The sequence below is a fragment of the Chenopodium album genome, chromosome 17, assembly GCF_948465745.1.
Source record: "Chenopodium album chromosome 17, dcCheAlbu1.1, whole genome shotgun sequence".
Taxonomy (NCBI): Eukaryota; Viridiplantae; Streptophyta; class Magnoliopsida; order Caryophyllales; family Amaranthaceae; genus Chenopodium; species Chenopodium album.
In genome coordinates, this window is record NC_137850.1 from 46527431 (window position 1) to 46542064 (window position 14634).

The 14634-nt window shown below is 37.6% G+C and overlaps 3 protein-coding genes across 5 annotated transcripts; all 3 read left to right on the forward strand.

The window, feature by feature from the left end:
- The first annotated feature begins 599 nt into the window (after positions 1–599).
- Positions 600–4622, forward strand: LOC145589157 (uncharacterized). The gene is made up of 2 exons (XM_081645708.1): positions 600–2829; positions 2893–4622. Exons 1-2 carry the CDS (start codon positions 600–602, stop codon positions 4620–4622), a joined length of 3960 nt encoding a protein of 1319 aa, XP_081501834.1.
- Positions 4623–5003: 381 nt separating this feature from the next.
- LOC145589931 (cyclase-like protein 2) lies at positions 5004–10623 on the forward strand. Of its 2 annotated transcripts, none has more exons than XM_081646641.1 (7): positions 5004–5507; positions 5758–5802; positions 6814–6886; positions 8809–8906; positions 9296–9366; positions 10004–10139; positions 10277–10623. In XM_081646641.1, the coding sequence occupies exons 1-6, from the start codon at positions 5102–5104 to the stop codon at positions 10127–10129; spliced, it is 819 nt and encodes a 272-aa protein (XP_081502767.1). In that variant the 5' UTR covers positions 5004–5101; the 3' UTR covers positions 10130–10139; positions 10277–10623. The 2 variants fall into 2 exon arrangements, with proteins under 2 accessions (XP_081502767.1, XP_081502766.1); XM_081646640.1 differs by having other exon boundaries at positions 5007–5507; positions 10233–10623.
- A 721-nt stretch (positions 10624–11344) lies between these two features.
- Positions 11345–14528, forward strand: LOC145589933 (cyclase-like protein 2). Of its 2 annotated transcripts, none has more exons than XM_081646643.1 (7): positions 11345–11756; positions 12164–12208; positions 12443–12515; positions 12766–12863; positions 13064–13134; positions 13656–13791; positions 14256–14528. In XM_081646643.1, the coding sequence occupies exons 1-6, from the start codon at positions 11405–11407 to the stop codon at positions 13779–13781; spliced, it is 765 nt and encodes a 254-aa protein (XP_081502769.1). In that variant the 5' UTR covers positions 11345–11404; the 3' UTR covers positions 13782–13791; positions 14256–14528. The 2 variants fall into 2 exon arrangements, with proteins under 2 accessions (XP_081502769.1, XP_081502768.1); XM_081646642.1 differs by having other exon boundaries at positions 14267–14528.
- Positions 14529–14634: the final 106 nt, after the last annotated feature.

The window sequence follows — 14634 nt, forward strand, 5'->3', positions numbered from 1 at the left end:
TTTACTACTCTAACTTTCTCACCCGTGAAAAAGAGAAAATTACAATCACAGATAACAACACAATTTGACGTTACTTCAAATAAATCATGTCAAACACCAAACCAGCCCAATCTCTCAACCCACACACATCCCTTACACAACCCAGGAAAAAACCAACATTGCCGTGACTTTTATCCAACATCACCCACCAGTACTACTACCCAATCTGCCCACTCTCCTCGACCCTCACCCTCTAATATTCCTACCCACTCTGCTCACTCTCCTCGACCCTCAAGGTCCAAAAAGAGATTCTACCAGCTTAAACGGCCAAATTTATTTCGTTCTTTGCCAGTTTCAATGAAAAAGGAAGCACGATACTCTTCGCCACTAGAGGAGGTGATTTCAGTGTGTTCTAAGAAGATATCGGCTTCGGGTTCTGCTATGGATTTTCTGTTCGATTTTGGTAAAAAAGGTTCGAAAATTGTTGCTGTTAGTAGTTTATCCTGGCTCCCGTTTAAGAAACGTAAAGGAATTGGCACTTCTTTTCCACATCAGGTGTCTCATTCTGGTTCATTTTCTGAGGGCTCGGTGGCCGCCCGTTCAAGGCCACCAGGTGATAGATGAAGATTATGGCATGGAACTGTAGGGGTTTGGGTCAAGCGGACTCCCCTAAAGTTCCTTACATTGCGTCCTTAGTTCGCTCTTCTGATGTCGATATTGTATTTTTGGCTGAAACTATGGTGTCTGTAAATTCTATAATGCATAATTTATCTTCCTTGTCATGTTCAGGTTTTGTAGGTAAGGATTCGATGGGTCTTAGTGGTGGGCTTTGTGTGTTGTGGTTTGCCCCAGTTTTGATTGATCCTCTCTTGGTTTCTTCGCATATAATATTGTGTCGGGTTGTGGAGAATTTGGTTATAAAACATGTCCTATTTCTGTATGGTGCGCCTCAAGTTTCTGATCGTATGACTATGTGGTCGGAAATTTCAGATATATTAGCTTCTTACCCGAGTGTTGTGTTAGTTGGTGATTTTAATCAGGTTGAATATTTATCAGATAAGATCGGAGGTACTTTGGATATTCCTGGCCGTCATGATTTTGTGCAGTGGAAATTAGACAATGGGTTACTTGATATTCCGTTTTCTGGACCACCTTTCACTTGGACCAACGGGAGAACAGTCATGGACCCCACCTTTGAAAGATTAGATAAGGCATATGTTACTTCCCATTGGCTTCAGGATTGGCCGACTACCTCAGTTCATCACCAGCCCATTTTGTTTTCCGATCATGCGGCAATTATTTTATGTGACTCTTTGCCTTCTGGTAAACACAAGCGTCCTTATAGAATTGAAAACTGGTGCCTACACTCCGTGGATGTTGCTACTATGGTTCGGACTACTTTTGCTGAACATATCCCTGGGTCTCTTATGTTTTCCTTATCAAAAAGACTTTGTTCTCTTCGTCATCGTCTACTAGCTTGGTGTGTTTCTCATAAAAAGACGTGGGGCATTGATTGGAAAGCTTTGGTTGCGGATGTCGCTAATGCTTCTCTTAATCTTGATTCACGGAATAGTCGTTGTTTGTTTAGTACTTTTAGGATGGAGAGAATAAAGGAGGCTGAGGCGGCTTTTCTTTTTTGGAGGCAGCGAGCAAAAGTGAAGTGGGATGCGTATGGTGATGAGCATTCTAGGTTGCTCTTTTCTGCAGTTCAGGCCCGACGTCGGAAGAACACTATTCTAGGGCTGAAGGACAATGATGGCTCTTGGGTTTCGGCTGAGGGGGATATTCGTTCTTTGGTACTCAATTTTTACAGGTCCTTATACAGCAGAAAATTGGATCGACCTCCTATTTCTCAGTTCCCTTGGGATTCCCTTCACCTCCCTTCTTTGTCTGATAGACATCGTCAGTCCCTGCTAATCCCCTTTTCGGCTGATGATATTAGGCAAGCGATGTTTAGTATTGCTGATGATAAGTCTCCAGGTCCTGATGGTTTTACTTCAGCTTTTTTTAAGACTTATTGGAGTGAGGTGGGTGGTCAGGTGGTGAGTGCTGTCCAGTTCTTTTTTGCTCATGGATATTTGCTTAAAGACTGGAATCGGACATTCTTAGTTTTGCTTCCTAAAGTAGATCACCCTGAACTTGTTTCTCAATTTAGACCGATAGGACTCTGTAATGTTCTTTATAAATGCATCGCTAAGTGTCTTGCTCGCCGTCTACGTGAGATACTACCAGATATAGTTTCGGATTTTCAAAATGCCTTTGTTCCTGGTAGGTTGATGTCTGATAACTGCCTAATGGTGCATGAGATTCTTTCATTTATGAATGCTTCCAAAGCCAGGAAACGTTTTTATGCGGCTCTGAAACTAGATATGAATAAAGCTTATGATAGAGTTGAGTGGGACTTTCTATGTAGTGTTCTTCAAGTTTTTGGGTTTCCTCCCTACTGGATTCATCTGATTATGCAGTGTGTTTCTACAGTCTCATATCAGGTGTTGGTTAATGGGTCACCTACAGAGAGTTTCCGTCCTCAACGTGGTCTACGTCAAGGAGATCCGCTTTCTCCATACCTGTTTGTTCTGTGCATGGAGGTTCTTTCGGCTATGCTGCATAAGGCAGAATCAGAAGGCCTTTTTCAGGGTATTAAAATTGCTAGGGGGGCTCCTACCATTTCACACTTGTTCTTTGCAGATGACTCCTTGCTATTTTTCCAGGTTTCCCCTCCAGCTTGTGAACATGTGTTGAATGTGCTTTCTGCTTTTTGTGATATTTCAGGTCAAATGCTCAATTTGCAAAAGTCATTTGTCAAGTTTAGTCCTAATACTCCTGAGGATTACAGAGCTTATCTGTCTAGTTGTTTAAAAATGCGATCTTAATCTAGATTGGGTTCTTATTTGGGGCTTCCTGTTGATTTAGGTCGTAGTAAATGCTCTGAGTTTGGTTTCCTATTGGATAAGGTGGCCAAACGTCTACAGGCCTTTACATCTCTCCGGCTTTCGCCGGCGGCTAAGCTTGTTATTATTAACTCAATGCTTATTGCCTCCTTTAATCACATCTTGTCTGTTTTCAAAATTCCTGATTCCATATGTTCCAGAATGGATAATTTGTTAGCCAGGTTCTGGTGGAAATCTTCTTCTTCTACTAGAGGATTGGCTCTTCGGTCTTCGTCGTTGCTCCATCTTCCGAAGGGTTTAGGGGGATTGGGAATTCGCAGTATTGCCCCTTTTAATTCTTCCTTGTTGGCGAAGCAGAGTTGGCGACTTATTCAGTGCCCTCAGCTATTAGTTTCACGGCTTCTGTCCGCGAAGTATCCAGCTCTTTGTTCTACTGGATCATTCTTGGCTTCTCGTCCCTCCTGGGGTTGTAGAGGTCTTATTTCGGGGATGTCGGTGTTGTCAAAGGGGTTGTGTTGGAAGGTTGGTTCAGGTACTCAAGTTCGTATTTTGGAGGATTCTTGGGTTCCGGGGGGACCAGTTCATTTTAAAGATCTTCCGTCCGAGTCGGTTCGACCGACTCTTGTGTCTTCTTTACTTGATCCGCGTTCTTGCGCGTGGGATGCTACTATAATTCATAGGTTGTTTGATTCTGGCTCTGCTGCTAGAATTCTTTCGTTGGACCGGCCTGTGCGTTTAATGGATGATTTTGTTTACTGGAAGTTTACTAGGGATGGTGTGTTTACAACGAAATCTGCTTATGCTCTCCTTTGTGAGCCTAGAGTCATGTTTGGGAGTCCTTCTCAAATTTCTCAAGCATGGTGGAGGAAGTATTGGGCGTTACCAATTCTACCGCGGTGGAAAATATTTGGATGGAAATTGATTCACGACGCTCTTCCGTTAGCGACTATTCTTAATTCTCGAGGTCTCCCTGTTGATCCAGTTTGTGCATTTTGTCAAGTGGATGTGGAATCTGTGTCTCATACATTCAGAGATTGTCCTATTATCTGTAGTCTTTGGCTGTCTGGAGCGTTGGGCATCCAATGGGATCTTATGCAGTTCCCTTCGTTTAGTATTTGGTTCTCGAGTACAATTTCTCTTTTTTCGTCATCGAAAAATTGGAAAGGCATTACTTCGTTATTTGCTCTCCTCTGGGCGATTTGGATTTCTCGTAATGAATTGCGGTTTAGGAAAGCTGTTTGGTCGCCTGGGTCAATTGTTGGCATGGCGTCAGATTGGGTTCTTCGTAATATGCAGGCTCTAGATTGGAAGAGTTTTGCGAGGTCTTCTTGTTCGGTCAATTTGGAGGTTAGGCAGGATGTCAAGTGGTTGTGTCTGTGGGGGTTACCTTATATTTCTCCAACGGCTTGTTTGATTGTAGACGGGGCTTGGGATTGTTCTACTTACAGGGCTTTTATGGCAAGTTCAGCGTTGCAGTCTGAGATTCAGGCTTGTATTTGGGGTTTGCAGTTTGCTATTCGTAAAGGCTTTTTGAAAATTCGGGTTTATACGGATTGTGCTGCGCTCCTTACTTTTCTTCCTCCTTCTGGTTCAATGGAAATTTCTGCTTGGTGGCTTATTCAAGAGTTGCGGGCTTCAGTTCAGTCTCTTTTGGCTTGTCAGGTTCAAAAGGTTCCTCGTATGTGGGTTACTCCTGCTCACTGGTTGGCTGGTTGTGCTCGGCGTCGTCAGTTGTTGTTATTTCAGTTTTAGTTTTTTTTTAGGATTGACAGTTGTTGTTTTGTTTGTTTGTTTCCTTTTATTTGATAGCTCTTTTGTCGAAAAAAAAAAAAAAATCTCATCTCAAATAATAAAAAAGTCTTCATTGTTAGTCAAAAGAATAGACTAATGGATTACTAGTCAATTCTCACGAATATCATAATTAGTTTTTGATTCTGCATTCAACATCTTATTTATCCTCATTTAACCCAAAAATTAATTTCAATATTGTTAAATAAATTTTGATAAGATAAATTCAAGAAAAATAAGTTTTGATAGAAACCGATAAGAATGTATATATTCAAATAAAAATTAATAAATTCAGATAAATCACCGAATATCGTAATTCAAATAAGATTAATAAATTCAGATAAGTCAGAGAGTATAATACGCAGTATTTAAAACAATAATTCACTCCAACTCCAAACAACTTCAACTCCCCTCTTTCAGTCTTTCCCACCAACTCTCTCGCCATGAATTCCCAACTCCATCTCCTCCTCGTCACCACAGCAACCCTCCTTCTCTCCGCCACCATCTCCGCCGCAACAACCTCCGCATACCCTTCTTCATACGGCGAAGAATCATGCGGATTCTCCGGCGCCGCCGTAACCCCGGAAAGAAGGGAAACATACGGTAACGGACGAATCATCGACATCACCCACCTTATTCACCCAGATATGCCGGCGTTTGAATCTTCCGATGGTGTTGGCCAGTTCATTTGGCTTCTTAAGAGTATGAAAAATGGGTCCATTGCTAATAATTCTGAGATGAAAATCGCCTCTCATACTGGGACCCACGTTGATGCTCCTAGTCATTTCTATGATGATTATTTGGATGCTGGGTTTAATATTGATTCTCTTGACCTTGATGTTCTTAATGGTATGCTTTTGGTTTTTGAGTTTCACTGGTGGGTTAATGATTATTATTATCGAGATGTCGTATGACTATTTATTGATGATGTTTCTCGTAATCCCCGTTGATATGGGGATTAAATTTGATGATGGTTATGTTTAGTTGCTTATGATTAGTTGATTTTTGGGTAGTGTTTTGGTTAATGATTATGATGGTGATTAATTGGTTGTTGATTTTTGTTTTTGTACTGTGTACTGTGTTTTGTTGTTGATTACAGGTCCTGCACTATTGGTTGATGTACCAAGAGATAGCAACATAACTGGTACTTTTTTTTAGTTCAGAGTTGTCTTTGTTTGCTATTTTTTACTTCAGTATTTTTGGAGTGTTTGTTATCTTCACTTGGTGTGAATTAAGAAATGATTAATTTGTTTAAAAGGTTGTTAGCTGTTAGTTGTTACTTTGTTAGGCTGTAAGTTGCATTTTCTGGGATGATTACTGTTAAAGATCAGTTAATTTATAGTGGAATTCCTGCACCCTTGTTTGATTTATCAATACCAAGAGATAGCAATAAGGCATACACAGTTTTGAGATTGAAATTTGATGTTAGTTGCTTTTAATACTTGCAACAACAAAATCATAGCATTATATCAATATTTTTTAAAGAGATATTAGCATTATATCCTAATGGATGTGCATGCATGATATGTTCTAATATTGAAATTGAGGGGGTGAGTAATGATTCTTGTAACTTCTGTTTGTAAGCTGTTTACTGCAGTACCTGTAATGATGCCAGTCTTTAAATCTTAAACCATTTTCTGAAAACATTTAGGAACTAGGTTAGCAACGCACGGAATAAACAGCTATTATTTGCCGTCATTCTTTTATTCGAAGAATGTGTAATCTTAATCTCATTATTTTTCTTTTGAAAGAAGTATTCATTTAGTCTTGGAACTAACTTAAGAGGAAAATATAATAGGGAAAAAAAAGGATGATGTCAAAAATAAATTAGGTGGGAAATTTTTTCATTAGAAGTTGACATGTTTCCCTTAATAATGTTAGCATGGCTTATTTTAGTAATAATTAATAGATTAGTCTTACATTGCTTTTGATCTGTGCTTATTGACTAGAACAACTACTACATGCTCTGCATAGTTTTACAGCGTCCTGTATCATGTTTGTTTCCTGTGTGAATTCCTGAATGCTTGGACTTGCTGTAGTATTTGAAATGATGTACTGCATATTCTGTTATTAGGAAGCTAATCAAGCTAGGGCTTCTTTTCCAATTGCTGAAATGGATTAGACTGATGGGATTGTGAACATTTTTTTATTACAGCAAGTGTGATGAAATCTCTACACATTCCTAAAGGAGTACGTCGGGTTCTTTTCAGAACATTAAACACAGACAGGTAAAATTGATACCTGCTGTTTCTTTCGGCTGGCATATGTGATCATCTATTAGCTTTTCTCTTTTGAACTTATTAAATTATTAGGCATTCTTTCCATAGCCATTTCTCATAGTTATAGGAGCATGTACACAAGAATGGAATATTGGGTGTTTATTATAGGGATAGCTGACTTTACGTTGCCTTTGGTGTGCGCAATAAAGAAATGCCAGAGATAACTTATGATCAAATTCCATCCTACATTATGCTTGCAAACTGTATTGCTGTGGGCTGAATAATTGTGTTGGAATTTCCTGGCATTCTGTCATGTGGAGGTCTTTCTATTAAAGATGTCAACTATGGCATCTAGGTATCTCACTAACCTCCCAAATCTTATCAATTTTCATTGCAATCACTTCGCACATTATTTCTTCACAAGACCATTCCCTTGAGTAGTTATATTGCAATTATGAAGCATCACAACTCACCTTGCCAGGTTGTTTTATTGGCATGTGATGTGGAGTCTTGGTTGCGGACTGTATTATAAGCTATCACAACTGAAATGGGTTGATATATTTATTGCCCTTGGTGAGTCCTATGGACTGATGGAAACCTTGGTGGGAGCCACTTCATTAAAGTTTTATGAGCTAGGTTATTGGTGCATATTGTTGCTTTGTATCAGCCACTTCACACACCTCATATAGGGTAATATAATATGTTTTTGCTAACTTTAAGTTCATAAGTTTCGCTTGAGCCATGTCAAAAGCATTGGCACTATTGTGTCCATTGTTATTAAAATCCCGATTTAAATCTTAAAATCTTACGATTTTACGATTTACGCATGTTATACGATTCGATTTACGATTCTACTCGATTCTACATATTTCTCTTAACTAGCGAAAACCTGACAAGTTTAAAACATGCCTACAACGTTATTTATAAGTATATATTGTCAATTATTGGTTGTTTAGTGGATGAACAACTATTTTCTATTAATAATTAGGTTTTAAACTTAAAATTTAAATATATTCAATTAAATTTTGATATGACGTCTTGATTAAGCATGTCCGTAGAATCTTACGATTCTACGATTTGATTTTACTATTCGAATCTGAGAGGCCCTTCCGATTCAAAGTAGAATCCCGATTTTAATAACCCTTGATTGTGGCCTATCTTCTTGCTTGATGCCACCCGATTGGGATAAGCGAGGGGTTTTGTTTGGTGGTGGTCCAGAGTTTTTATTAGGATTCTGAGTAGATGAAAAGTATTGTCACTTAAATGATTATGTAATTCCCCCCCCCCCCCCCCCTCTTCCCCCCCTCCTCTCTGGCCCCTTCATTGTCTGGTCAAAAAGCAAAGGAAAAAAAAAGGGGGAAAGAAGCTCTAAAAGCATTGCATGTTTTTAGGTTTATCTTAGTCTAGCTTTTAGTGCCTGGCTCAAGTGTTATTAGGCTTTCATTTCTTTCTGCTTTGAGCATAGTCCTTTAGCAGCTAGACAACCAAGTAGGTGTTCTAACTATCCAATTGGGTATACACTTTTATTAGTCTACCAGACTTATAACTTGGTACCTAATAAGCTTCATAGAAAATATGGGTGGTAGCATAGATAATTGTACTCCGAATTAAAAGGACAGCTATAGAACTTGTTGAAAGCTTTTAGTCTTGTTAAATTTAACTGATTGTGTGTCCTATAGAAATTGTGAATCAAAGATTGTATTCGAAGTCAAGTGATAGTTTTCTGGGTGAAAATTTCTTATGTATTTGCAATGTTATTGAATGCTCTCTCTCTCTCTCTCTCTCTCTCTCCAAGTTACTGAAGCTAGGATCTAATGATATCTGTGACAATTTTAGCTGGAAATTTCCTCTTTTTTGTCTTCTGTTGATGCTTTGTCCCAAGGACCCAAGGTTGCTATTTATAATGAAATTTATAATTCTTCTCATTCTAGGCGCCTTATGTTCAAAAAGGAATTTGATTCTAGCTATGTGGGTTTCATGGAGGATGGTGCTCAATGGTTGAAAGATAATACAGACATCAAACTTGTTGGTAAGTTTTTACTGTATGATTTTACCACCCCTTCAGTCCTTATACTTGCTCCTAATCACTTATCAGTCAAAGTATTATCTCTGTTAAAATATTATGTCAAGTCATGTCTTGTTTTCCTTACGAAGCTATTTGATTATGTAGTTTATCTTGCGCTTGAGGCAAGCCGAATCAACAAATAAGGCCATATGGCCCATATCATTTAAAATCGTGATAATTTGTTCTAGTTGCATTTAATTTTGGCTTTTGAGACCTCAGCAATGGCTTGATAGATATTAGATGGTGATGGTAATTTGAGATGCTTATAAAAGAACATTACTGAAAATTTAACTGTGTAGGAAAGTTAAAATTCTCTTCTTAAGATAGAACTAATAATCCTGTTGGCATTGTAGGTATCGACTATCTATCTGCTGCTGCGTATGATGACTTGGCTCCTTCTCATCTTGTTTTCCTTAAAAGCAGGGTAAGAGCCTACTTCAATTTTTTTTTTAGTTGGTTACGTTACTTACATACTTGCATTAAGTTAAACTTCTTATTATAGCTTTGAGGGTGGAACATTGTAATATTTGTGATAAGGACTTAAGGAGGAAAGCAATGTATGGGGTCTTCATGCTATTCCTTTTTAAAACTCTGGAGAGGAAAGGCAAGATCTAGTGAGGTGTCACTCAAGGGAATTGTTATTTTGGATTAACAAAGGAAGTATAAAATTGTAAATTCCCAAGCTCCTCGAAATAATTGCTACTTTATACTGATAATTCAACTAAACTTGTGACTGGATTTAATATAGAAATGAGTCAAGCTGGCATGAACTCATGTCTAATTGGGAATTAAATTTTCAGCCTATATTTTTATAGAAGGATAAATTCTTGCCACTAATATGGCTTGGTATTAACAGATGTTCAATCATCTTCCCAAATTCCAACTATAGCATTCTCATATGCTGCAACATGCAATTAAATTCTCTTCTATTGATCCGAAACAAGAAAATTTGTATTGTTTATGAGTTCCTTGTCTCTGTGCTTTTTACCTTTAAGTACATATGCCGTCTCTTTTTTAACTCAATAGTTAGTAGGAATAACACTGATCATCTTGTGCTGCAGGAAATTATTCTAGTCGAAGCTCTAAAGCTGGATAATGTCCCTGCAGGAATGTATAATGTGCATTGCTTGCCTCCACGGCTGTCTGTTGCTGAGGGGGCACCTATAAGATGCATTCTAATCAAGTGATACTTCCAGTGTAAGTGGATTTCTCTGCATTGGATTAGCTGGAGCTCCTATTATTGTTTTGATGCCCCCTTCACCATATTTATATGCACATGTTTTTGTTCAGGTTAATCTCCAACTTGACAGAGCGTTTCTGATGTGTGGATTCAGGGATGGGTTTCTGGAAGTGGAATGTGGTAAGGCTGGTAACTGATGGTTGCAAGAGATCGAAGAAATTATATATGTTGTGCCACGTTACGTTGCAGTAGATATTGTGTCATAACATATTATTGTAAATTGGTTACGTATTTAGCCAGGTTTCGACCAACACCCAAAATGGCAGATTTGCTGTGATGAACACAAAACAGGGTCTTGTATTGTTTCTACATAATGACATCTGCTGGCTAACTTCTTTGGATGCAAATTGGATTAGATTGATCTTGATTTTAATCTATTCCAGAATAGTGGATTCTGAATTTGGAATAATTAATTAAGAATACCGTTTGAATAACATCTTAATTTGATCAGAAGAGAAAAATCTCTACCTAATATCTTAAATTTTATTGGTTTGCATGGACAGTAATCAGGAATTCAAGATCGTGGAACCTTGTTTTCAAATATACCCTCCGTACCTAAATAATCACCTCATTTTACAATTTTACACTTAATTACAGTCAAAGTTTGATTCCAACAAATTTGATCGATTTTTGAAAAATTCAACATGGCTTACCTTTTATTTAAGTGTATTTTGAATTTTTGACGTTTTAGACTTTGGTCCTTTTAATAATAATCAAAAGTTCAAATCTAAAACATTACTAATTGCTAATTGGTGTGGAGTATCTATTACTCTATATGGAAATTTTTCCTCCTAAATTCTGTTTTTTTTTTTTTTATACATAATTATTAATTTTCCTAGTAGCATTAGTTATTATCTAATTATTTATTGTTATGTACATTTTTCTACCCACTTTAAATTAATTAATTAACAAATTTTATTATTTATTTACTTCGTATAAGTTAACTACGTATTATTTACATTTATATAGCGACTTCTATATTTCAATTACTTTTCCGTATTAACTTTTAAACTCGAGTATGGCTAGGATATTATCTAGTTACGGAGTAGTAATTGTGAATGAGGTAGAAAAAAGAGCGGGATGTTTTCATATGAAACAGTGAATCATCAACTTTGACATATTTTATTCCACTCGTACAATCATATGGATTTTAGTATTTTACATCCTTATCAATGGTATTTCTGTGTCAAACTCTTACTCACCAACTTCACTAAAATCCAACATGAATTCCAACCACCACCTTCTCTTCCTCCTCCTCACCATCACCATCCTACACGGCGGAGAATCGTGCAACCTTATCCACCAGAGCACAGAGACTTTCGGGGAAGCCGGCCGGATCATCGACATCACCCACCGCATCACCCCTAACATGCCGGACTTTATCCGTATGCCTGATAGTTTGGGGCAGTTTATATGGTTTGTTAAGACCATGAGAAATGGTTCCATAGCCAACTTCTCTAAGATGAAATTTCACACTCATACTGGTACTCATGTTGATGCTCCTAGCCACTTCTTTGATCACTATTTCGAGGCTGGTTTTGATGTTGATACTCTTGATCTTGATGTCCTTAATGGTAATACAAATAAATTATGTTTTAATTGGAAATTAATTATTTGTTGGATCAATAATTTTAGTTCTGTGTTATATAATGGGTGTTTGTGGTTGACTTCTAGCTTATCAGGTAAAGTGGCTTATTTGATAAAGTCATAGACTCGTAGTGGGTTGTACTCGAGACCTGAGATTGAGTCAGGCTACGTCGTTGTCTTTTATGGCTCTAATACATGAAATAAGAGTTTGTGGGTACTTGCTGTTATGTTTAGCTAGATGATGGTGATGCTTGTTATTCTACTATTTGGTAAAATTTTAGTTTTATTGAACTGATAGTATTTGGCTTTTGTTTGATTTTTTGAATATTTGGCTAATGATTAGATATTGTTCAACATTTAATTGCTTATTGCTGTTGTTTGTTGTTGATTACAGGTCCTGCCCTTTTGGTTGATATACCAAGGGATAGCAATATAACTGGTACCCCTCCTAAAATTCTGTTTGTCCACCTTCTCGTTTTGTGTCTTTAAAAGTGTGTTTAGAGTTTAATTGGAAAGGTTAACTGAAGAGTTTTCATTTTCTGATGAGCTGGTTACTTGGCATTAGAAAAATTTAGGGGAAAAAGGCTATTAATATAATGGTTTCACTTGTATCCCTAAAAATGCTGTCACTGAATAATAGACTGACAACACCAAATATACCTTTTTTTCACAGCGGATGTAATGAAGTCACTACACATTCCAAAAGGAGTACGCCGTGTGCTTTTCAGAACTCTAAACACTGACAGGTAAATTTAACATCTGGTGCTGTTCTTGAACATACTTGATCATCCATTGGCTTATTGGCAAGGACCAAGGTACAACTAGCCAGGTCTTGCATGTGGTATCACATTTGCTTCCCTGCACAAGATTGCTAGAAGAGTGTACCGTGGCTTAAACCTATCACGATTGAACTGCATTAACAAATTCTGCATCTTTTTCTTCTATCATTTTGTCGAAAGGTGCAACAATTCTAAAAATGTAATTTTGTCATGCTAGGGGCCTCATGTTCAATAAGGAGTTTGATACTAGCTATGTGGGTTTCATGAAAGATGGGGCAAAATGGTTGGTGGATAATACAGACATCAAGCTTGTTGGTAAGTTTTTCACAAGGATTTCACACCCCTTCAGTCTGCAGATAATTTGCTTCACCTGTCAGTCAAATAATGTCATAGTAGGTTGTTTGTTGCTGTCATCCTTTGAAGAGGTTTATAAATGAACAATGCTGAAATCTGTGATATTATAAGGCAGTTTACAACTTTACATGCAGTTTACTAATATCACATCAATGTTGTAGGTGTTGATTACTTATCTGCTGCTGCATACGATCACCTGGCTTCTTCTCATCTTGTTTTCCTCGCAAGCAGGGTAAGAACTTTGCTCAAGTTGATCCTCATTGGTTATATCAGCTAACATTGATTAGAAATTTCGAGTGCAACAGTCTAACTTATGTGAACCGGAAGTTATCCTTGGGGGCAAGACGGAGATTCTGAAAATACAACATTCAAAACAATTGGTACTTGTGCAGATGATAAGCCTTGGGGGCTTTGCAGAGCTTCTGAAAACACAACTTTTTTCTTCAAATGACTCAATCTGACTTTTTATTGGGTTTATTTGATTCCATACTAGGTTCAGCAAAGCAATATATGGCCTGACCTTCATTAGGGGGCAAATACCTTGAGTTTGATTTCGTGTATGTAACCAATGGCCATTATGTAGCCATAAAAGTTGATTTTTCCCACTGTGATTGAAAGGGTATTATAGGTGTGAAACTGTGAAATTGTGAATGTAACTTTTGAAATTTGGCTCTGGCAATTTAGGGTGTCATGTCATCTGAATCACAACGGTTTTAGCGTGACAGTAGTACTAATCCTATTGTTATGCTGCAGGAAATTATACTCGTAGAAGCTCTAAAACTGGACGGCGTCCCTGCAGGAACGTACAATGTTCATTGCTTGCCCCTTAGGATGCTTGGTGCTGAGGGATCACCTATAAGATGCATTCTCATAAAATGAAACTCTGAATGTAAGTTGATTTCGTTCCAATTAGGTCAAAGGCTAATTGGAATGCACTTTGTTTTTAGCAAATTATCATGACCAAAATAAAACTTCAATAGTTGGTTGATCTTATTTCGATTTGTTCTTAGCACAGCTGAAAATCCTTGATTCGGAAAATAGTTGTAAACTTTCAAATGTTTTGTACTATGTGCTCTCTCTTACCTCCCAAGGCTTGATAAAAAATACAGGAAAAGTGAAAATTGTCAAGCCTCATTCATTGGCCTGCTCCCAAGTTGAAATTTGTGTTTCTGTGCTTATGTATACAATCCATATTGCTGTAGCATTTTGAATGTAAATACTATTTTGCTAGAGTTGCCGAATTGTTTGTTGCATTTCACTACCATCCTGATAGGAAGGTAGTCTTTTGTGCAATTAAGATTGAATCACAACCAGAGTAGAAGCATAGTATCTGACAAATGACTATGGTATCAGGTTCTTTGCAGGAATTATGAGTTTCTGGCTGTGGACTGTGGATATCAATTGACTTCGAGTGATCATACTATGTTGAATACCGGAACGCTTGAAGTCCATACCAGTTGTGCTGTGGGCATATGGTTGCATGATGCTTCTTATTGTAAATATGTAATCTTAATTCTAGAATGCTCAAACAGCTCATACAACTATCAACTAGAATAAATTTCTCCAAGTCCTGTTTGTTGTACCTTTAACTTTAAGCAGTACTACTATACTCTGAAAAACCTACAATTCCAATGAGTTACCCAATAATTCATCAAATAAGAAACAACAATAATATGATCTCTAAAACTGAATCATAGCTCGAGTATGACTTAAACCGAACTTGAACAGAATT